The 22,125-nt window shown below is 39.2% G+C and overlaps 1 protein-coding gene across 2 annotated transcripts; it reads left to right on the top strand.

Annotated features, from left to right (window-relative positions):
- The first annotated feature begins 599 nt into the window (after nt 1-599).
- Nucleotides 600-18,528, top strand: Icos (inducible T-cell co-stimulator). 2 transcript variants are annotated; one of them, XM_005397011.2, is made up of 5 exons: nt 600-704; nt 12,869-13,201; nt 13,864-13,970; nt 14,949-15,033; nt 16,599-18,528. In XM_005397011.2, the coding sequence occupies exons 1-5, from the start codon at nt 647-649 to the stop codon at nt 16,610-16,612; spliced, it is 597 nt and encodes a 198-aa protein (XP_005397068.1). In that variant the 5' UTR covers nt 600-646; the 3' UTR covers nt 16,613-18,528. The 2 variants fall into 2 exon arrangements, with proteins under 2 accessions (XP_005397068.1, XP_005397067.1); XM_005397010.2 differs by having other exon boundaries at nt 12,866-13,201.
- Nucleotides 18,529-22,125: the final 3,597 nt, after the last annotated feature.

Raw genomic sequence — 22,125 nt, 5'->3', positions numbered from 1 at the left:
GCCTAAAACTGCAGTACTCTTACTTCTACAGACTGGAAGAACAGAGTTTAGGTTAGTTTAAGCCTGATCACACCATTGGGCAATTTTCCATCTACAGAGAATACTACATAAATATTATTTCTCAGATTCTTGTGATACTCCTCTTTCAGATATCTTTGTACCAATTTGTGCAATAATTTCATTTAGTTCTTGTATTTCAAAGGCCTTCTCATCTCTGGAGCAAATAGTCTAAGGCAGAAATGTGTCAAAATTTTATGTCTTATTCATCATATGGGCATTGTAGATCTTGACATCAGCAATAACTATTGATCCTAGGAGATGCTTCTGAATGAAGTGGCCCTGAAAACAAGAGGCTTTGCCTTTTGAATTCATTTTGTTGGAAACAGAATGGGGGTAAAGATTTCCTCGGCCTTCATAATCATCAATAATCCATGGATTAAATGTTTTCCTCCCATGATCAATAATACTTTCCCCATCTGGCCATTGAGATCAATGAAGAGACTCCTCCTCGGCTTGACAGCATGTGTGACACTTACCCACTTCCACAAAACCCACATCCTTTTGAGCAAGTAAGAAACAACTGCGAACATGAACTGGCTGTCAGTTTTGAACACTGAAGCAGAAGGCTGCGGTTGCTCTGGCAAACATGAAGTCAGGTCTCTGGTACCTCTTTGTCTTCTGCTTCCAAGTTAAAGTGCTCGCAGGTGAGTGGCCTACTGAATATTTCTTATTAAGTTATGCCTCAAGTGAGCATTGAGAAAGATCAAAAGTAGAAAAATTGGGCACCAAATAGAAAGTGCTTTTGTTTACCAAGGAACACTTTTAGAACAGCCCAAGCACATGGCTAGAGACAGAGTGTCATCTGTGTGGATGGTGCTCAGTATGCATTGCTGCCTTTGATACTGTGTTTTAAAATGAAAAAGAAATGTTTCAAGAGACCGTTGGATTTTTAAATTACCAGCTTGGAGCTACCTGTCAGTAGATAAAGTAGAAGAATAGCTTACTGTTCGGGAAGAAAGATAAAAGGCAAAACAACTGTATCAACAGAATGAAAATTAAATAGCCCTGGCACTTGGGCTAGGAATTCTTCTAGGTTAGAAAATAAAAAGGAAGGGCTTGAAAAAGAAGGAGTTTGATTTTAATCTTATCTAGATGGTCCACTGTCTGAAATACATGGGTTGTCATAGACTTTTTATTGATTATGTATCAGGCTCTGCAGGAGGAGTGGATGATTAAAAATATTCTCCAGCCCCTCAAGTCATTAAAAAAGTCATGTGAAAGTGATTATTTTTTCTTGGATGGTCCATCTCAGATTCTATATGAATAATTTAAATAATGCTGTCTACAATATAAGTTAATAAACAGGCTTCTACTATTTTTTACTCCACACATTTTGTGTTACTTTTTGCTTTAACTATGGGCCCTGTTCATGAAGTTGGAAAGAGAAAAGTGAAATTATTTTAAATGGTGGTGCTCTATTAACGAAAATGTGAGGGCAGACTTTTTAGTAGGTATGATCTCATCTAGAAATACATTTTCAGTGGTTCAAAGAAACAGACATTACTTTCTCTCCCAAAAACATTCAAAACCAAAACTGGATTGATCCAACATTTGATCCTGTGCTGTTCCAAATACTCTTAAGAGGAATGAAGAATTAGGGTGTACTTGTAACAAAGCCCAAGAGAAGTTTTGGGTTAATTCATTATTTATGCCTTTTCTACAACCTTATTAACACCTTTTGTAGCAGAAATAACAGGTGAATAGCCCTGGAATTGAAATTAATTCCTTCACTTCTCCACCTGCTCATTCATCCATTCATCATTCAGGACTGAGCCCTTGCCATTGTGCCAGCTGCCAGGAGGACAGTGATGGCGCAACAAGGTCACTCCTTGTTCTCTTAAAACAAGCTGAATACTAGGGATAGAAAGTAATGAAGTAGTTTCGTGCGTTAAGGATAATTACAGGCAAAACTCAGTTCTAGAGAGAACATAACAAGGAGCATGACTAGATTGGGTGGACCTGGGGGTGAGGCTGGGGAGCAAGGCTCACTGAGGTCTTTTCTGAAGAAGTGTCCTTGAACTGAGAGTTGCAGGACAAGTCAGAATCAATGCAAGAATAGTGTGAAGGTAGGGAAGAGCATTGTATGGCGTGGGGAAAGCAAGTATCTGTATCAGGAGCAGGGAAGGTAAGGCGAGAGAGCTGGATGAAGGGAGATGGATCTGAGTTCAGAATGGGAAGAGGGTGAGGATGGCGCAACATGAGGCTGGAAATGAAAACAAAGGTCTGACTCTTCAGACCTAGGACCGTGTAATTCTTCAGTGTACATTATTTTATTTGAAGTTGTAAATTTACAGAGCAGTTGGACAGTCACTTTAGGTAACATAACATTTCAAAACCAAATAAAATTATTTTATTATTTAAAAAAAGATCTTGGATTTTCTTCCAAGAACATCTGTGTAAGTCATTACAACATGTCAAACTCGTTTGTGCCACTATCATGGTGGTAAGAGCCCTGACACTTGGGCTGGAAATTCTAGTATTGCGCTCTAAGAGATATGAATTAGCATTGCTGTTATTTCCATGGAAGGAGAGATCTAGCCTTAGGTGGGATCATTACAATTTTTCAGACACAGCTGATGAATAAATTGTACTTTAGGAATAATACTCATTTTAGATTGCAAATGATAAACCCAGCATTCAGGCTCATCACACGGAAAATCGTGCTATGTGGCCACTTTTCAACCTGACAGGTGGCAAAACTGAGGAATGCAGGGCTAAACAGTGATCATAAATACACAAATGGTTGTCATATTTAAAATCCTACCATGACACATGCCTAAAAAACTATCACTTTATTTTATTTTGTTTATTTATTTTTGGTCTTTTGAGACAGGGTCTTGCTATACAGTTCAGGCTGGCCTTGAGCTCACTTTGTAGCCCAGGCTGGTCTCAATGATTCTCCTGACTCAGCCTCCTGAATGCTGGGATTACAGGCATGTGCCAGCATGCCTGGCTGCAAAACTATCATTTTAAAAGCAAAAACAAAGAGCCAAGTATGAGTAAAGCTTCAGTTCTTTCAGTTCTATAGACTTTCTCCCTACCCCATGGTGAAGGTAGTCTCACCTGTACTCAATACTTCCAGAAAGAATGTTGGACCAGGAAAGGCTAAGTGCTTTGTTACACAATAAGTAATGTCAGGACCAAGATCAGAGCCCCTATATGTCTAACTCTAGCCTTCACATTCTTTCCACACTTTGTTGAAGTAGCAGAGATATAGTACAAATCTCGAGGGAGAGTAACTTTTTATCAATTTTGATATGTAGTAAGTGAATTTTTTGTTTTTGTTTTTTGTTTTTTTTTCCAGTACCGGGAACCGAACTCACGACTTTGCACTTGCCAGGCAGGTGCTGTGCCGCTGAGCTAAATTCCCAGCCCCTTTAGTAAGTGAACTAAGAAGGTTGTAAACATGGGAAAGTCCCAATCTTTCTTTGATGGGTCTTAATGTAAAATTTCACCAAGTCTTGTTCTTTTATTGATTTTGGAACAGTAAGAGGGTCTTCCTTCTAGAAGTATCTGAAAAAAAAAGTGAGCTTCTAACTGCATGTAGAACACCCCTTTTCTTGGGTTTATGGGTAGTGGGGACTATGCAGGTGACCTGCTGAATTCTGGTTTAGAAAGACCACTCTGAGCACGGTGTCAGGGATGCAGCCTGGTAGGAATGACTGATGGCGGGTGTTGCCTAATAGAACCGTTTGTCTCATGAGGTGTTCTGTCAGGAGGCCGAAGGGCATCCTGATGCAGTGTACAATCTGAGGCTGTACATTGTAACCCCTGACTTCCACCTTTGCATCTGATCCTCCCTGAAAGAACTCGGAGAAAAGCTTACGGAGATGCACTGACTTTTCAGCCCCTCCTGGTCTCCAAGGATGCTGCAGAAATGTCTTCTTTTGGAAGCAGCCTTTCTAGCATTCATGCAGAATTTTAAAAGAAAATCCAAATTGCTAATCTTTTCTTTTGATAGATGAATGCAAATCATTCTCGTTCAATATGAGAAGACTGTATTTGTTTTTATTTCATCAGTATTGTGCTGCTTATTTGCTACTTGTTTTCCTTTGTTGTGAAATCTGTTTCTCTTTTATTTTTGTTGGTACAATGAAGTTTGTTCAAAGTCCCCTATTTGCCTTTGGTGCATTATGAGTCTTAATTTACTAAGTGATTACTGTGTTTAGGGAATCTTAGCTGAGTGTCTGTTTATACCTTGCCTGATGTGCCTAACCATTATTCTCTGCACTGACATTAGAACTTGTAGATGTCCTTCCCTTGCCACTTTCGTACTGTCTTCTATAGTGCAACCCTATCCCATACATGGGTTCTGTTTAGTTTAAAAGTTACAGCTGCAGATCGTTGTTAGGTTTCCTTTCACATTTCTGTTTCAAGAATCACTGGGCCAAGGATATAGCTCAGTGGCACAGCTCCTGGCTGGCAAGAACAAAGTCCTGAGTTCGATTTCTGGTACAAAAAAACAAAAGAATCATTCCTTCACACCTATATCAGGTCACACCCATTAGTGACAGCATCATTCTGCACATGCGCAGCTGTTTTGCAGCCTCTGTTCAGAACCAGAGGCCATTCTTTCCTCCAGGTCTCCTTTAACTCCCTGAGTCCCAGCCTAGGTAAAGACATCTCTCTTTTGCCCTGATGGGAGCCTGCTGTTTTGTCTGAGACTTGTATTCTTGGGCTGGATCCTTTTCTCTCAGTGATCTGTGGGTTTCTACTCACTGTCTGCTGGCTTCTAGGGTTTTAAGTAAAGAGCTCCAGGCTAATGTGAACCCCATTCTTTTATAAATAGCTTCAAAATAACAACAACAACTCCAGAATTGTGCAGTCTCTAAAGTTATTCATTTAAATACTGGTGTTCATGCATTGCACTGGCTGTTTGTCTCACTGAAAGTGTTCACCATCACTGCTTTAGAGTCTATCCTTTAGTTTCTTAAAAACAGAGTTGAACTAGATTACTGGACTAGGAAACTCACTAAATTTTTGAAATCTGGTATCAGATTTATCCACATTCAAATTATGGCTCCACCACATGTTGACTGTATTATCTGGGGCCAGTTATTGAAGCATCAGTTTCCTCAGCTGTAAATTAGGATAAAATAGGCATCTTTGAGGTGTAAATGAGATATTTCATATAATGCATTTAACACAGTACCTTACACATTAAAAGATCTCACTACTTACAAGTTGTTGCTGTTATTATGTCAAAATTTGAAAATTACTGGGGCTTCAAGAATTGACTGGGCATCATTCAGTTTGAATCTTTGCCTTGGCATGTAAAAATAAGTGTTACCCAGGACCCATCAAATAGCATCTCTTGTTTTACTTTGCTTTCTCTGCTCCTTGGTCCAATCTAAGGACATTTGCCAATATCAGGCTTAGCCTTCATATTCTTCTATTCTTTTACTTAAAATATTATAGAGCTCCTACTACGTTTCAAGTCCTGGGATTATTTAGGCAACCCGAGGTAGCCCTTATCCTTGTAGAGCTCACAGTTAAATGAGGAAGAAAGACAAAAATGATTATGCTCTAACACAATATGCATTATAAATAGATTGGTTTAAACAAAGCATTATTGAGGGCACAGAGGTAGAAGTCTTCGGGGAATCTCAGAAATACTTCATGAGAGATCTTGACCTTAAAAATGGTTCTCAAAGAATAAATAAGGGTTTCTAGTCAGATAAAGGAGACATAGGTTATTCTAGTTTATAGAGACAGAAGCATGACATGAAAGGAATGGCTGAAAAATTCAGTGTGGTTTGAACAGATGGTCTATGGGATGGTGAGAGCACCTTGTGTCAGGCTAGTGAGACTGGATTTTCACTTTCTAAGCAACAGGACAGGAGCTGGGGAGTAAAATGCTCTTTAGAAATACAATTTCGGGAGCACCGTGGAGGAAGGACAGGGAAGGAAATGCCTGGTGTCAGGAAGGCCAACCAAGAAGTCACTTCCACAGATAAGGGAAGATGCGGAAAAGATCTGGGCTGGAAATGGGGGTGGAAAAGGATCACATTCAAGAAGTGTACATGAGCTATAGTCAATCAGACTTGGTGGCCAGTTAGTTGAGAAGAACTAGAGGGAGGGAGAAATGAGTAAGACCCCAAGGGTCCTAAGGCCTGATTATTGACTCCCTGAAAACACAGGGCTTGGGTTTGGTGAGTGAATATTGAGTTCTCTTTGAAAATGGAACCCTGGATGCTAACAGGAATTGGAAACGGGACGGGAGGGCTTGGCTGGAGATAAGAGAGTGAGTTGCTGTGGTTGAACTGAGAGCTGGAGCCAGCCGTGCAAGCTGAAACACAGCAAAAGCCCTGTGAGTGCGGAATGGGAAGCAGTGTAGGTATTCGGCAGTGCACACAAAACTTTCTCTCCCTTCCTCGCTGTGGCACAGGGCTGGATACATTCAGTCTCACGTTATTTCCCTATTGTGATCATTTCAAATCAATGGCAGTGAAATACCTGAGCAATTTATCTGCAAATTAATTATTTTGTGAATATTGCTATCGAGTTTCTTAACACCTTTGGGATTTTTCCATTTTTGTGAAGGAAATAACTAGGAGAAAATGGATCATTTATTTTTCTTCTATACACAGAGGATCTAGGGTTGTTTTGTGTACCCCACAGAGTTTTAAGGAGTAATAAGAATTCACACTCTGTGTGTGTGTGTGTGTGTGTGTGTGTGTGTGTGTATTCTTTGGGCTTTTTGGACTTGTCCTCACTTTTCTTTCTACTTGTTGGCTTTTTTTTTCACATTAAATATTAGGAATTTAAATTGGTTTGAGTTTATCTTGCCTGGTTTTCCTAGCTTCCTGAACTCAATAACTTCTTTATATAACAAATGCCTTTGAATTGTAAGAAATAGAACACATAAAAATCTACTAACCAAGGTTCTAAAAGTTTTAGATAGTAGACTCATAAGAAATGACTTTGTGAAAGGCGACAAAAGCAACATGTTTTTTAACAATGCAGAATTTCTTAGCAAAGGATCAGATGTAACTAAGACTTAACCCAAGAACTGTAATTTTCAGAACTTTGTCCTTTGTCACATTCCCGTGCTTTGCTAAGGTAAGGTTATCATTGTTTGGTGGCAGAAAATGTTTAATCAGCACAATCAATAACTGCAAACTCAAGAGATCTTATCTTTCTATCACTCTGAGATCTTTGTCAAGCTTTGTGGTTAGTCTAAGTTAAAGAGAATAAAATCACACTGCTAATCTGTTTTAGACCTCTGTAATATGTGGTTCTCTGAGTGTCTTACTAAGGATTTTCAACCATGGCTAGTACATATGCTAACAAAGTCCTAACAGGATCGGTCCTAGCCAGACCACCCAGCATCGGAGAAACAAATGAGTTTAGGTATTGAAAGAATCAACTTGAAAATAGACTCTTCTATATCATGGCACAATTCTTAGGTGAATGAGCTTTCTTCAGAGGTTTTCTTAACAGCCTCATGAAAGGAGATGCAAATGCAATTATCTCTGAAAAATTTGAAAACCTAAAATGTCATGCCGTATAAAAATTCTGATTTTACTCTTGAAAACATTAGTTTATTAATATCAACAGTGGCACTGTACAAAAATATAGGCAGTAACAGTTAACAGGCTTGAGCCTCTACTGAGAAGAATACTCTTTTTTAGACACAGTATTTAATGTGATTTTGAAAATATATACCTGTTCTCTAGAGTCACTACAGTTTAGGAGTGCCACAAAAAGTAAAGAGACATTAAGGCCAAACAAAACTTCTATTTGATATTTAGATTTTCAGGCAGAGCACCAAGATATAAAATAATATATTCCTATTTGTGTTTTTAACAGTGTATATATTAAGTGTTAAAAGCTATAGCATAGTGTTGATTTTACAAATTGCTAACTTGCTGTGTTTATGAACGTCTGGATGTGATACAATGCTCATTGGCTTAGAGCCCCCCATCCTGGCCATTTGTTTTGGGCAACTATAACTACTGTGCACTTTGGGGGATCTACAGAATCAATTAGGTTTAAACCTGTCCTCCCTTCTAGTGACATGAAAGAGATAAAAGAAGCATCAATTAGCCAAACAAGTCTTTATTTATGAACCTGGTGGGTTTTTCAGGTAAAGAATCTTTTTCTTTAATGCTCAATTTTCATTTGAACCCGACATCTCACTTGGGTGGTGACTTGTCTACACGACAGTGTATCTTTGTGTTTCCAGGAGCAAAAGTCGCATGGTGTAGCTAACCCTGAAATTGTGTCCTAGCTAGGAGTTATCCTGCAAGCTACTCAATTTTCCAGTCTCAGTTTACATTAATGTAAAATGAAAACTTTGACTTGATAATTTCTAAGAATGCTTTTGGCTCTTATATGATGTATTCTATGCTTAATCTCTCTAGATTTAAGCCACTGAAATCTACACTTTCCTTGGTTCATCCATTCATTCATCTAACAAATATTTACTGCAGCTTACTATATGCCAGCTGCTTCTGTAGACTGTTGGGATGGATGGGTGAATGACCAACAAGGTCTCTGACTTTATGCTTATGCTATAGTGGGGTAACCAGACAGTAAAGCAGTATACAACCAAACCAGATAATTTCAGGCAATGATAAATATTTGATCTTTCAGGCAATAAGATAGAGAATGGATTGGATGCATAATTTGAGTTAGGTGACAGTGATTGCTGAAAATGTGTCATTACTCTTGAATAATGAGAAAGATGCTTCACATAGAAATCAGAGAAATCTTTTTAGGCAGAGAAGCAAGTCCAAAGCCCTAAGAATCAGCTTTATGTGTTTGAGGAGTAAAAATAAGGGTGGTGTGACTGCAGTGTAGTGACTGACTGGGGTAAAGTGGCATTTAAGAAGTAGGATGGGTCCTTAGGTGATGAGGAAGCAGGGTAAAGAGTGGGGTTTTGTTCCAAGCCATGTGGGAGGACCGCAGAGGTTTTATAAGCAGGACAATGACACCTTCTTCTCCTGAATGGTCGACCATCCTTGTTTATCTATGGAGAATGAATTGTAAATGGAAGGAGTGAAAGCAGAAAGTTAGGAATCTTTTGCAGTCCTGTAGAGAGATTATGGTGATTTGGGTCCTTTGCAGCTGGGATGAGGTAGATAGATTCTATTGAAAATAAAACATAGACCCAAAAAACTTCTTCTTGCTGACAGATTTTAGCAGTGGTCGTGCAAGAGTTGGTTGTTAGTGACCACTGTCTAGCTTCCTGTGGTTGCTGCTTCCTTTGGTTGCTGGTAGTGGTACTTTGTGGATTGAACCAGAAATCTTTCATGCACCTAAGAAATTACATGAGCTCATATGATTTCTGAGTTCCCCAGGTTTAACTGTATACGATGCTGGAAACAATTGAACCGTGTTACAGGACAAGGAATGTGAAGGTGAGGGTGTTTTAGGATGCCTGAAATATGGACCATCTATATGATAGTTTATTAAAGATGATCATATCAAAGATATTGGGAGAGAAGATACTTTGGAGAGGGATTTTGTAGTAAGAGATGGTATGTGAAGAAAGTATAAATGTGAAAGAAAGGAAGAAAGAGATTGGTGAGAGCTATACTCAAAAAATGTGTAGCCACTTGTATGGCAGAAGAAATAAATGAACAGAGTTGATACCCAGCAAACCAAAACAGACATTGGATATAAACCTTTGTTCTATCATACTAGTATTCCAGGTTGAATATTAGACTTGGAGATAAGAACATCCAAAGAGGGCAGAAAAAATATTCTAGCTGCCTCTGCAGTCATAAAATGCTAATGTATTCAGATTTTCCTTAGATTGTCTATCCATTAAGTGCTAGTCATTGTTACAAGGGATGTTCTTTTAATATGACATTCCAAAATGTTACTGAAAGCTGAGGGTTTTTGATTTGGCATCTGCACATATCTGTTCTATAGGTTCATAAGTAATTTTGAAGTAGTTGACTAACTACCCAGATTTAAAACATTCAAATTGTAGACTTAGAGCTGCGAAATGATTTTCAGACGGAAAGCTTAAACACTGGTTATGTGAAAAAGTGAGTCAGCATGCTTATCGCTATATTTAATCATAAAAGGGTGACCCAGGCATTTTTTAGGCTAAAAAAGATAAAATGAATTGTTAAGAGTATCCAATAAAAATGACGGGTTTGAACTCCCTGTTAATTTCAGTGACACACCCTTTAGCATTGTCACACAAGAAAAACTGAACTTTTCCTAGCCTTCCCTGATTCTTATGTAGGAAAGAGATAGCCATATTAGTTGTAATTTTCTCTAAATCCATGGAATATTTTAAGAGTGAAAAGAGAGGATTATTGGGAACCTGGCTTCCTCTCTGGGGGGCTTTGCAGTTTTAACTGTCTTGTTTGTGATCTCATCTGAGTATGTTCTGATCCTTAATCCATAGAAAGATGTTTTTAAGATGTTTTTATTTTATTTCCTCATTTCACAGACAAAGAGACTGAAGTCCAGCACGTATCCTAGTCACTGAGCCTTTTTAGTGGCATGGCCAGAATTTGCTTTAGGTTTCCTGGAGAGCCACTGCATTTACTTCCATCACTACACCTCATCTTATGTTGGGTCATGGGTCACAGAATGGGCACAAAGGGGAAAAAGTGCTGACAGAATAGTCTCCAGAAATAGAAGGTGATGCACCTATGTTTTTGTGTATACACAGAAGGCCTAGACACTGACCGAAGAGCTCTTTGTGGTTTACTGCTGCCATTGTAAAGTCTCTGGGAAATTCACTCTCAGCATCTCTAAAGGAACTGAGAACCAGTCCACTGATCTTATCTTCTGTAGCAGTAGAGGCAGCTGCATCAAGAGAACAGTTATGCAGCATAATTCATTTTTAGACAAGTCCCTGAGCAAAATGCCCTTCATTTTGTGCCCTTCATTTTGCTCTAGTGTAGGCTGCACCTCTTTTCATGCTGTACATTCTTTTCCTTCTTCCTCTTGCTTGGACTCAACCCTCAGGTTAGAAGGTCTGGACTGTGAACGGACAGGAAGATGCTGTAGGAGACAAGGATAGCAAATGACTAGCATTTGGCTCCGTTTTGCCCCATGGGTGTGGCTTTAGGATTGCACTGGGTTATCAGCTCTTGCCAGGTGAGCCAACACCTGGGAGCTTCTGCAGCACGGGCTTGGTTGTATAACTGGGTGCTGCACCAGCATTGCCTGAGATGACCTGGAAATCTGGCACAGTGAGGACTGTGGACCTTGGACCTTAGACTCTCAATTTGACAGCTGTTTTCTCATTTGGAGGATAATACAAGTTGAGAGCATTCAGAAGTGTACACAGCTCCATGCCAGTGGGTGCAGTTAGTGACAGCAGAGTTGTGGCAAATGGGTCCTCCTGCATGATGCTAGTCTTTGTCCATTTTTTTTTTATCATTTTAATTCTTTTCCCCACATTAAAGTACTACTTTCTTAAAGCACTACTTTGAGAAAACAATATGGCAAGACATATAGTTACAATGATGCTTAACTGTTTTGACCAAATGCCATCCTTACATAAAAGGAACATTCTGAAAATAACCCCAATATCCAGTATTAGTGGACTTATTTTGATAAATTATGACAGACAGCATGGTAGCATAAAATAATACCTTATAGAGAATAAGCACATATCTAGAAGATAAAGAACAAAACATACAAAAAGCACTCTTATTTCACTGGAAGAGCAGGCATTGTTTTCTTAAAAATTCTTTACACTTTAATCTTCTTAAGAAAAAGAGACAGATAGTTCAAAACTTAAGTAAAAAACCATTGTGCTAATAACATCCCCCAATTTAAGCATGAAATTTTGTCATATTTAAACAATAACAACCAAAAAAAGAGAGCAGTTTGAACTTAGAACTTAGATGTGTGCAGGCCGGGGATGTAGCTCAGTGGCACAAGCGCCTGCCTGGCAAGCATAAGGTCCTGAGTTTGATCCCCAATACCAAAAAACAAAAAAACCCAAAAAACCCCCCCAAACAAAAACAAAAACAAAAAACCAAACAGTATTAGAAGTTTGCATCCAGGCTAAAGCCACTTCAGTTTCTTCCTCCTGTGACCCCAGTGTGGCTCAAAAAACTAACTTTATTCCTATGAGCTTAAAGTGTATTTAAAAAGTGAAACATTCAGCAAAACTCTGAGGGCTTACCTTTGTCACCAGGCTTTGATCCACTGGAAGAGCAGAGGAATGAGGTTTGGAGAGATCCATCACTAGCACTTGAACATAATTGATTTATCCTCTTCCTCTCCAGCAGGGAGGTATAATGCAAATATCTCCTTCTATGTAATCATTCAATTTTAGTTTCAGCCGTTTTGTTCTTTTAAAAGTTCACTCCCAATATCTTTCCCTAAATCTTTTCTTGTTTAGCTGAGGGCTCCTGAAGCTTAATTTCAATTTTAGAAGTAGGTGCTCTGAGAGGGGCATTTTCTCATCTGCTAATTAAAACTATAACCCATCCCAATCTGCCACATGTGTCTGAATAGCACTCCATTCTTACACAAATTATAATGTATCACTCCACATTTATTTGTTTAGCATTTATTTCATTGTGAAAGCTGTAAAAGGGCAGGGACCATATCTGTTTGATTCCTACTCCCTAAATATGTTATTTAATACTTTACATATGATGTATTCATATATGACAAATATATTTCCGGTTGGATTTTATTCTAGGACACAATTTTATTTTTTGTCATTTTTTAAATCATTTGCTTGGATGTACAATTCTTTCATTTGGTGAAATAGAGGTGACTTTGTGAAGAGATCACTTTTCACTTTAAATGTCATTAAGACAGCATTTTCATAAAATGTTACTTTTGCTTTATTTTTTTTCTTTCTACCCAGAAGAAATCAATGATACTGCCAAGTATGAGATGTTTACCTTTCATCATGGAGGTGTACAGGTTTTATGCAAATACCCGGAGACCGTCCAGCAGTTTAAAATGCAGTTACTCAAGGGGAGGAACATACTCTGCGATCTCAGTAAGACAAAGGACAGTGGAAACAAGGTGTTCATTCAGAATCAGATATTCTGTCAACTTCAGTTATCCAACAACAGTGTCTCTTTTTTCCTGAATAACTTGGACAGTTCTCATGGCAGCTATTACTCCTGCAACATATCAATCTTTGATCCTCCTCCTTTTCGACAGATTCTTACAGGAGAATATTTACATATTTATGGTAAGACATGGCTGTTTCTTTGGGGCTTAAGAGACACATGCATTTTGACAGCTTTCTCACTAATGAAAACAAACAAGTATCTTTTGTGTTGGAGTTCATTTGGGTGTAGTTCATAGCAAATTATTTTTGATGAAATATACAAGGGATGGCTTATCATTAATAATAATTAATATTTATTGGCAATATACAATGTAATCACATGGGGTGCTGAGTTAGAATTAGGTCATGTTCATCTTCAAAACACATATGCCATTAAAAGCAGGAAAAAATGAAGACAAATACCCAAATTCATGACTTAATGACTATTACTGTTACTCAGTTAAGGGATAAAGTAGAATGAAGTGAGATGATTGAAAATCAAAGTTTTGTAGCATTACTTTTCCTACTTACTTTTTTTGTGTGTGAAGGTACAGACAGAAAATCTGTTTCTATTAACTGCATTTATAAACATAATATTTGCATAGTCTTTTGCGTTTTAACTTCGGGATCCTTGCTATACTACTGAAGTGTTGTTAGTTACTACTTACTGAATTTCATGATTGTAATGAAGAAAAAACTTAATTTAACTAAAGATCTCTTAAATTTTATAAAAAATCTTGTGGTTCAGCGCTGCCAGAGATTTGATTCTCAAAGATTTTCATTAATTTTTTTTTCCAATATAGAATCACAGCTTTGCTGCCAACTGAAATTCTGGTTACCCATAGGATGTGCAGCTTTTGTAATAGTGTACACTTGTGGGTGCATATTAATTTTTCAGATTAAAAAAAAGGTGAGCAATTTCTATTTTCTTGCATCTACTTTCCTGAGTGGAAATTACTTTCCAGAGTAACTTGATCAACATGTAGACAGTTTGTTTTCCCCAAAGATTTGCTTACTGATTAAACTAATAACTTGGACCAGAGCTTATTTGTTTATTTTGTGGCCCACTTCATTCCAAAAAGGACTCAATGGCTCAGATATGGGTTATTATTACTATTATTCAAAAAGGATAAGAAACTGGGGCCAAGGGAAGGCAAAAGCTTAGGAAGGAGGTCAAAACAAAAATAGACATTTCTGATTTTTTAAAAAATTATTAAATGTGGGCTGTTCTGCAGATTTGAATCTAACATTTGAATTCCTAAGAGTCAGGGCAGCAAATTAGAACAATAGTGAGGAAGTCTTATAAGGTACCAGTAGCAGCTGAGAAGGTTGCTACTATAAAAGAAGGTTGCTACTGTAAATGATAACTTTTACATTGTAGGTTATCTGACTCCTTTCTTTTAAAGAAAACTGTTGAAAAGCTATCCAGAAAGGTAGAACAATAACAACAAAAATCTCTCTGTGTTACGGGACTTTTTAATCTTTCACATTATATGTTCTCAATGAAAGAATTTAAAACACTATTCTGCATGCCATGTGAGGATGCTAGTACCCAAATGTGGTGTGGTGGTACCAGATGTTGTGTGCATGTCTGCCAAACTAGAATTTGAAAAGAGGGTAAAGAAGGAAGAGAATGATATAGGGCCCACAATCTAAGTCTTTTGGGGAAGAAACAATAAAGGTAAAAGCGAAGAAGGAAGTTCAGTGGAAAGCTCGTTTCATTTTAAGCCCTTTTCATGGTGTTCTCCTACTTGGTCTACAGCTGAGAGCCTGAGTCTATGGTTACTCTTTCATCACCACTTCAGCAAAAAATAGACACCAGTCACAAGACAGGTGGAGGCAATGGGGGAAGCAGGTGACAAACCATGTTTTTGACTTTTTCTTCCAGAAATATGGATCCAGCGTGCATGACCCGAATAGTGAATACATGTTCATGGCTGCAGTAAACACAGCTAAAAAACCTAGACTTACAGGTACAGCTTCACTCGGGGGTTTGGGTAGGGAGGAGAATTTCTTCATGATAAGCCTGGAATTTGAATTTTTAATCCCAGAGAAAGGAAAATGTCCTGAAGGCTTCCTTTTAGTATTTCCTGTGAAAATCTGGATTTTCATTTTAACTGAATTTATGCCTTTTGTAGTATATTGAAAGGAAACATTATATTTGTAAATCGCTATTTGTAAATAAACAGAAAGCTCATAAGCCATAATTTTATTGACATAAGTTTCCAGCTGGTATTTCAAAAACTGGGATGATTCTAATCTTCCGTGTTGGAAGAGTCACTAAGAGTGGGCGTTTACTGAGTTTCGGGTAAGTGCAATTGTTGACTATGGCACTATGGGGACCGTGCATTTGGGTGGGAAGTTTGGACTGAGATTAGGAAAAGAGATCTGGGCTGATGCTACTGGGGGCAAGGAGCAAAAGTTGAAGATATTTAGTTATTTCCACGTAAAGTGTGCGCACTTCAGGAAACTTGGATGGTTTCAGCAATGTCAGGTGGAACTTTTGCCCTATTTTTTTTTTTTTTTAAGAATTAGAATTTCATGCTGTCAGGTTTGAGGAGCATCCACTGGAAAATTTATATGTCTTATGCCTTTGAAGGTAGAATGATGTTAGGCACATAAAGAAGCAGAAGCTACTGCATTTTTAAACCACTCAGTCGTTCTGCAAAGTATCAAAGGGACCCAAGTAGCTTGTGTTGTCATGGAATTACAGCATAGAAAAGGAGCTAAAATTGCACCTTTAGCCCATCTCCTCCTATTTTTAGATGACAGACATTGATGTCCACTGTTGGTTTGGCTCTCCAGACAGTTAATAACTATAGCTTTGGCACTTGCAAAAAGCTTTGTTTCATTACTTTATTATTGAAGAAATATATTTTATCTCAATCACTGTGTTCATACAATAATGTGCACTCTTAGTTTGGACCCCCTAAAGCAGAATGTGAGATAAGAACTTGGGTACAAGTAGCTCATTTGGGATGTAATCCCAGGAAGTAGTGACGGGACAGGGAGGGAGTGAGGTAGGCAAGGAGAGAAAGCAGGTGGATGGCTGGGGATGTGTTACCAAGGTCTGAGCTCCAGGTCACAGAAGGCTGGCTTCCCTGGGCTTCTGCAAAGCATGGAGTAGGACCGCCCCCTGCCTGGCTTGTTCTCTGGAAGGGTGCAAGTGTGGTGTTTACCCTTTCTGTCATGGTCACCACTGGTCTGGAGCTGTCTGCAGGGGGCATTAACACTTCCTAATCTCTGTGCTGCAAGGGCGTCAGGTTCTGAGTGAGGAGTTGGGATAATGTTTGTTCTTGGTGCTAAGACTGGGCTGAGTAAAACCTTCATGGAAAATGAAGAATTGGTAGTAGGTTTTGAAGAATAAAGATGAATTTAATTGCTGAGTGTGTGAGTGTGTGAGTGTGTGTGTGTGTGTGTGATGTGTGTGATGTGGGGGGTATGGGGTGTGTGTATAAGAAGGAAAAAGGAAAGCTTGTTGAAGGGAATTGGCACATGGAGAGCTTTTAAAGACTTCATAAAAGAATTTCTGTTACAGATGTGACCTCGTAATCTGGACCTCTGGTCTCCAGGTGTGTACCATGCTGGCCAGTTCCCCAACACGTGAAATGAGAAGTTCCCTTATTTCCTGGACCGCAGACACCCTGACTCGATTTGACTACATATATCTCCTGCCTGTGTTTTGTTCAATCTGGATCAATAACGAGATCAGTCAATAAGGATTTTAGCAGACTGCCTCTGTATTGCCGAGTTCTCTTGAAACGAACATCCTCTTGCAACTAACCTTATAGAAAAAAAGATCTTGCTCGTGTGTGCTCAACAAACAGACCTCACTGGGATGGAATTCCTGCTACTCTGCACCTGCTCCTTGCAATGTGTCAGCTAACAAAACAAATATGTCCACGAAAAAGTTAAAAGATGTGAAGGGTATTCATCTGCAAACCAAACCGGCAGCCAAGTGCTAGCATTTGTGCTCATTTTATGAACAGACTACCTCTTTCTGTAGCAATGGGATTCCTCTGTAATTCGGACAGTTGAGGGAGATGCTCCACAACTGTAACTATTTTATTTTGGAGATGTTGATTCATACTATCTTGTACTGGTACAGTAGTAGCTACTCAATATTCTCCTCTGATTTCTGAACCTCAGTTGAGCACTCCACCAAAAGTTTAAATGCCCTCTCTTGCCTTTAATTTTTTTTAAAAAATACTTCTACCTGCTTACTTGACAGCCAGTAACCACTCCGAATAAGGAGCTATATCTACATTTTTCTCCTTTGCTGTTCATTGAAATGGTGTTAAATATAGCACCTATAATTTGTCTATAATTTGCTTGTATTCTCTCTATGAGAAAATTTCTGCTACACAATGACATCTTCTTTCCCCAAATTTTTTAAAAATTGTTTACTTTGTTGAGATTAGTGATAGGAAACGTTGCTCAGAAACAAAAGCAACTTCATTTTATTATCCTGTTTTCTACCACTATCTATGTTTTCATGGTGCTATTAATCACAAACTTGGCTGTTTTTGTAGATGATATTAAAATTGCAAATGAACAAATTCATGTTTAATTGGTAAGCATTCTCCCAGGGTAGAGTGAATCATCCATTAGGTCCAGAAGCTGCAGTGACTGGAGGCTCCTGCCAGACTGGAGCTATGCTGCCTCTAGGCTTGACAGGTCCACACGGCCCCAGGATCCCAGAGCCCTTCACACTGGAGTGGAACATGAGGCTGCTTTGTCCTCAAGGCTGAAGGCACCTGGGAATCAATGTAGCTCTAAGTACATTTATACTGCTAGGAGCTGTGAAGAAGCACACATGGGTCGGAGTACCGTTCCCTTTCCTAGAAGCCGTTCAGCCGAGAAACTGGCCCTAGCCCTTTATGACAATCTTCTTTCAGGTATATTTTGTCCAGGAAGTCTTCCATACATGTAACGTGTTATTATTCTTGCTGGAATATTTTCTCCACTTTGTCCACATGCCCAAAGCTTCTGAAACAGCCAGTGTGTATGCAGTCAAAATTGTAACTCTATCTAAAATAGAGGTTACTTTAGTAGTTTCGAATTTGTAGTTGCGTGCTTAGTTTACTTTAAGAGTGAGACTGGATATGTCATTATATATACTTATGTTAAGCATGTGTAATGCTGGATGTGTACAGTATAGTACTGAAGTTATTTGAATCAAGTATAATGTTCTCTGTTTTCAGCAGACTTGGGCAAGCTGGGTGGCTTTGCAGAGGTGTCCCCTGAGTTGGTTGTACCTTCCTATGTGGTGGTGAGGATAGGCAGGCCTGGTTGCCCCAGACTGTATCTTGAGGCATCCTCATTATCTTCAACAGTGAGCATTTCAAAAGGAACTATTAAAGGAAAAAATTTCTGTGAAATAAAAACTGGTTTTAAGAAGAGCCATTTATCAGATGGATTTTAGCAGTAGTAGGAATTTAAAAAATAAACATTTGATATATGCAGCAACTGAAAATACCTCAGTGTCTTCTTGGGGCAGGGGAATGATTGTTTTAACTCACAATTGCCAATTTGACTTTGCTTTTGAATGATCTTGTACATCACATGGGATATTTGCTTTTTTCATCTTATATTCTACTTTTCATTTATTTAAGCAACCACAAACTTAGCTAGAGCACAGCAAGACTGTTCGTTACCTACACAATATTTTTCCTATCACTTCTGGAAAAGTATATTTTCCTGCAAGAGAATACTCTCTTCAATAAATCAACATTGACACACTGAAATTAACACTGATATATCACTACTACCTAATCATTAGACTTCATTCAAGATTTGGTCATTGTCTTAATAATGTGAATAATAATATTGAGATTTTGCTACCATCCAATCTTCAGACTGGCTTCAAGACTTGCTCTCATCTCCACAATGTGTTTTGTAGCCTAAGAGCCTGCTCTGGACCTTGTTCTATGCTTAACTGGCCTGTCCCTGTCCTTCAGTCTCTGGTCCTAGTGTCCTTAAATCTGGAGAGTTCCTCACTCTAGAATTCATGGACTTGGCTCTTCTGAAGACTAGAAGCAGTTACCTTGCAGAATGTCCCTTGTTTGGGGCAGTCTGATGTCCCTGCATGATTAAATTTGGGTTATTCATCTTTGGCGGAAATCGCACAGAAATACAATTATTTAGGTTTGTTATATTCCTCTCAATTTTCATTTTAATCGCTGGTGTCTGTCAAGCTTCTCCGCTGTACAGCAGCTCTTTCCCCCTTTACAGTTAATAAATATTTTGTAGGAAAATACTTGGAACCATTGCAAATCTTCTGTTCCTCCTCAAAATTTCAACTTATTCATTTGTTCATTTATATCTGTATGCATCATGTTTTCCTTCTTCATTCAATGGGTTCAAATGTGCTACCACCTTATTCGGTCTTGGTACTGAAATGGTCCCATCCTTATCCTGCAGGAGCGCAGTTAAAACTGGGTCTTGTGTCCTTCTGCCATGTCCCTACCTTTCTGTCAGGACTTTGCTGCAGAATGAGGTAGTCCAGCCTCAGCTTCAGCTTTCCCTGTTTCAGTGATGGAATCAGATGCTTCGCCAGGAGCCCTAGTTCCCTGGGGTGAAAAATGGCTTTAGAGGCCAAGAGGCAGCATTAATTATGCTTCGTTCTATAGAGATTTTCCTGTTCCTAAAACAGGTCAGGGGCCAAGCTGGGGTTATATATCTACCCACACAGATAAATAAAAAGGTTCAAACATAAATATACACATAAATGTGCATGTGTGTCTACAGATACATATGCACATGTACACATATCTGTACACCTCTCTAGGAATCCACAAGGTCATACCCATGCCATTCACTTCAATCCAGTTCCACAGGGTTTATTTTATATTTATCTCTTTCTTTTATTTGTCCTTCTGGCAGTGAGAAGTCTGACTTTCATGTCTTCAATGTATTTACTTATATAATCAATCCCTGGTGTGGAATCTGACTCCCATCTTCTTTCTCCCCTTCCTGTGGTGTCCACTCCATGTGGTACCCTCCCCTCTCTGCCAGGGCTCTGATTTATCATGCCGGGCTGCCCAGTCCTGTCACTCTCTCTGCCCCATCTGGCTCTGGCTAACCCTGGATGCCCCCACCCTATGGATGTTCTTTTCATCCTGTTTAGGTCTCACACAGCAGGTTGGGTCATTGCTCCATAAAATATGCCTTCCTTACCCTGCCTGCTCAGGTCACAGTGGTTCCCTGGCCTTGGATGTACAACTCCATGGGCTGTGCTTTTCATTGTCTACCAGAGTGCGTCCATCGTGTTATGTTCTGCTTGCCTATAGTGAGAACTGGCTTGTCACTTTTTTTTTCAGTACAGGGGATCAAACCAGGAATGCTCTACCACTGAGCTACACACTAATTCTTTTTAGAAATTTTAATTTTGTGTCAAGGTCTCACGTAGTTACCCAGGCTGGGCTCAAAACTGCAATCTTTCTGCCTCAGCCTTGCAGTACCGGGGATTATAGGAGTGTGTTGTTATGTCCATCTTGGCTTGACACTCTATCTATGGTCCTTTCTCCCTTGACTCTCCTCTCCACTTCTCTGTTGACATTTTCTTCACCTGATGCATAAACTTCCTACCCTGGAATCTTTGTCTCACAGTTTCTGGAGGGGCTGTCATGGAAACACTCTGTTTGTCCCTGTGGGGCTTTGGAGAAAGGAGTGTTCTTTGGGCCCTGGTGTTTCCTCTTTCCCCATTTATTCTGTGACTCCTCCCACAGTTTTGAGAATACTCACTTCATTAACCCTCTTCACTTAACCTTTTATTTTTTTAAATTTTTAAATTTTTAAAAAATGTATTTTAAAAATAAAAGAAGGAAAACATATTAACAAACAAACATCCATTTACAAAATAGCGTAAGAACAATACAAGCAATACAGAGTAATAGACAAAGTGGTAGGAAATTAACAATGGTTGATGTTGACATCTTCAAAGTGGTTTCTCAGGAAAACAGGTAGAGACATGCAAGATTGATCAAATAATTAATCACTAACTGTTCCTTTCAGTAAAGTGATAGAAGTCAGTAGTACAACTATGCTAGCTATCTTGTATATACATACATATGTAATTTCCCCTGCTTTCTTTTCTCTTTTCCCTCACCCCAGTTGCTCTTTACTTTTGAGCATTTTCCTTTCGTTTCACAATGTCTGTCATACTCACTTAGCTTTTAAACTCCACGTATTTCTAGGCTGAGTCACACCAAAATGTGGCCCACACTTCTGCCCTACCCTCCTCCTTCACTCACTGCCCTGGGCCAGGAGTGTTCCAGATCTGATCTCCTCCTTGGGAGTATCTTGAGTTCTGATGAATAAAATTATCTACCTTAGATCTTTTTCTTTGTCAAGCTCACATACTTTGCAGTAGGGGATGCTTTTCCTTGTGTGATCCAAGTCTTCATCCCACTTCAGCCAATTCCTCTTTCCTTTTCCACTGGGTAGAGAGGTTTTCCCTGGGCACCCTGGGAGACAGGCTGTGCTCAAATTAGGTGTTAATCAGCTTTCTTTCTGTGAAAAGAGGAGCTGGGGAATTTGAAATTTTCCAGAAGGATGAGTGCATCAGCATCAACATTATTCTCTTCCTCCAGGGTCTGTGTTCTCAGTAAGACAGGGAAGACGGTGAATTTACTGTCTTTTTCACTAAAAGTCAGGCTGTGCCCAGAGGTCTTGCACTCCATGCCATGTTTTCCTTCTTGCTACCTTGTTGATTAGTGCTTATGAATTCAATGTATGAATCTTAACTCTTCACCACCTTGCCATATGTTCTGTCCAAGGCAGTGAGACAGTCTGTGATCAGATCTATAAATAACCCCTCACGCCAGTCCTTGTGGATTTTTCCCTTTCTTAGGCTTTCAAAATCTATCCATGCTTCTGTCATTTCAGGGGTGCGGTCTGCCCACGACCCAAAGCCACCCTGTCTCCCTCAGGAGCCTTGGCATAGTGCTTCCCAGGAATTTCTTTTTTCTTTGTCAAGAAGCTAGAGGCTGGTCAGCCAGATTCACTGGGAAATCTGGTTTCTGAGGGCAGAGTTGGGCAAAGACTTCAACTAAACCATGGAT

Source organism: Chinchilla lanigera, unplaced genomic scaffold, assembly GCF_000276665.1.
Source record: "Chinchilla lanigera isolate Chin_1 unplaced genomic scaffold, ChiLan1.0 scaffold00056, whole genome shotgun sequence".
In the NCBI taxonomy this organism is placed as follows: domain Eukaryota; kingdom Metazoa; phylum Chordata; class Mammalia; order Rodentia; family Chinchillidae; genus Chinchilla; species Chinchilla lanigera.
This window is presented reverse-complemented; position numbering and strand designations above follow the sequence as displayed.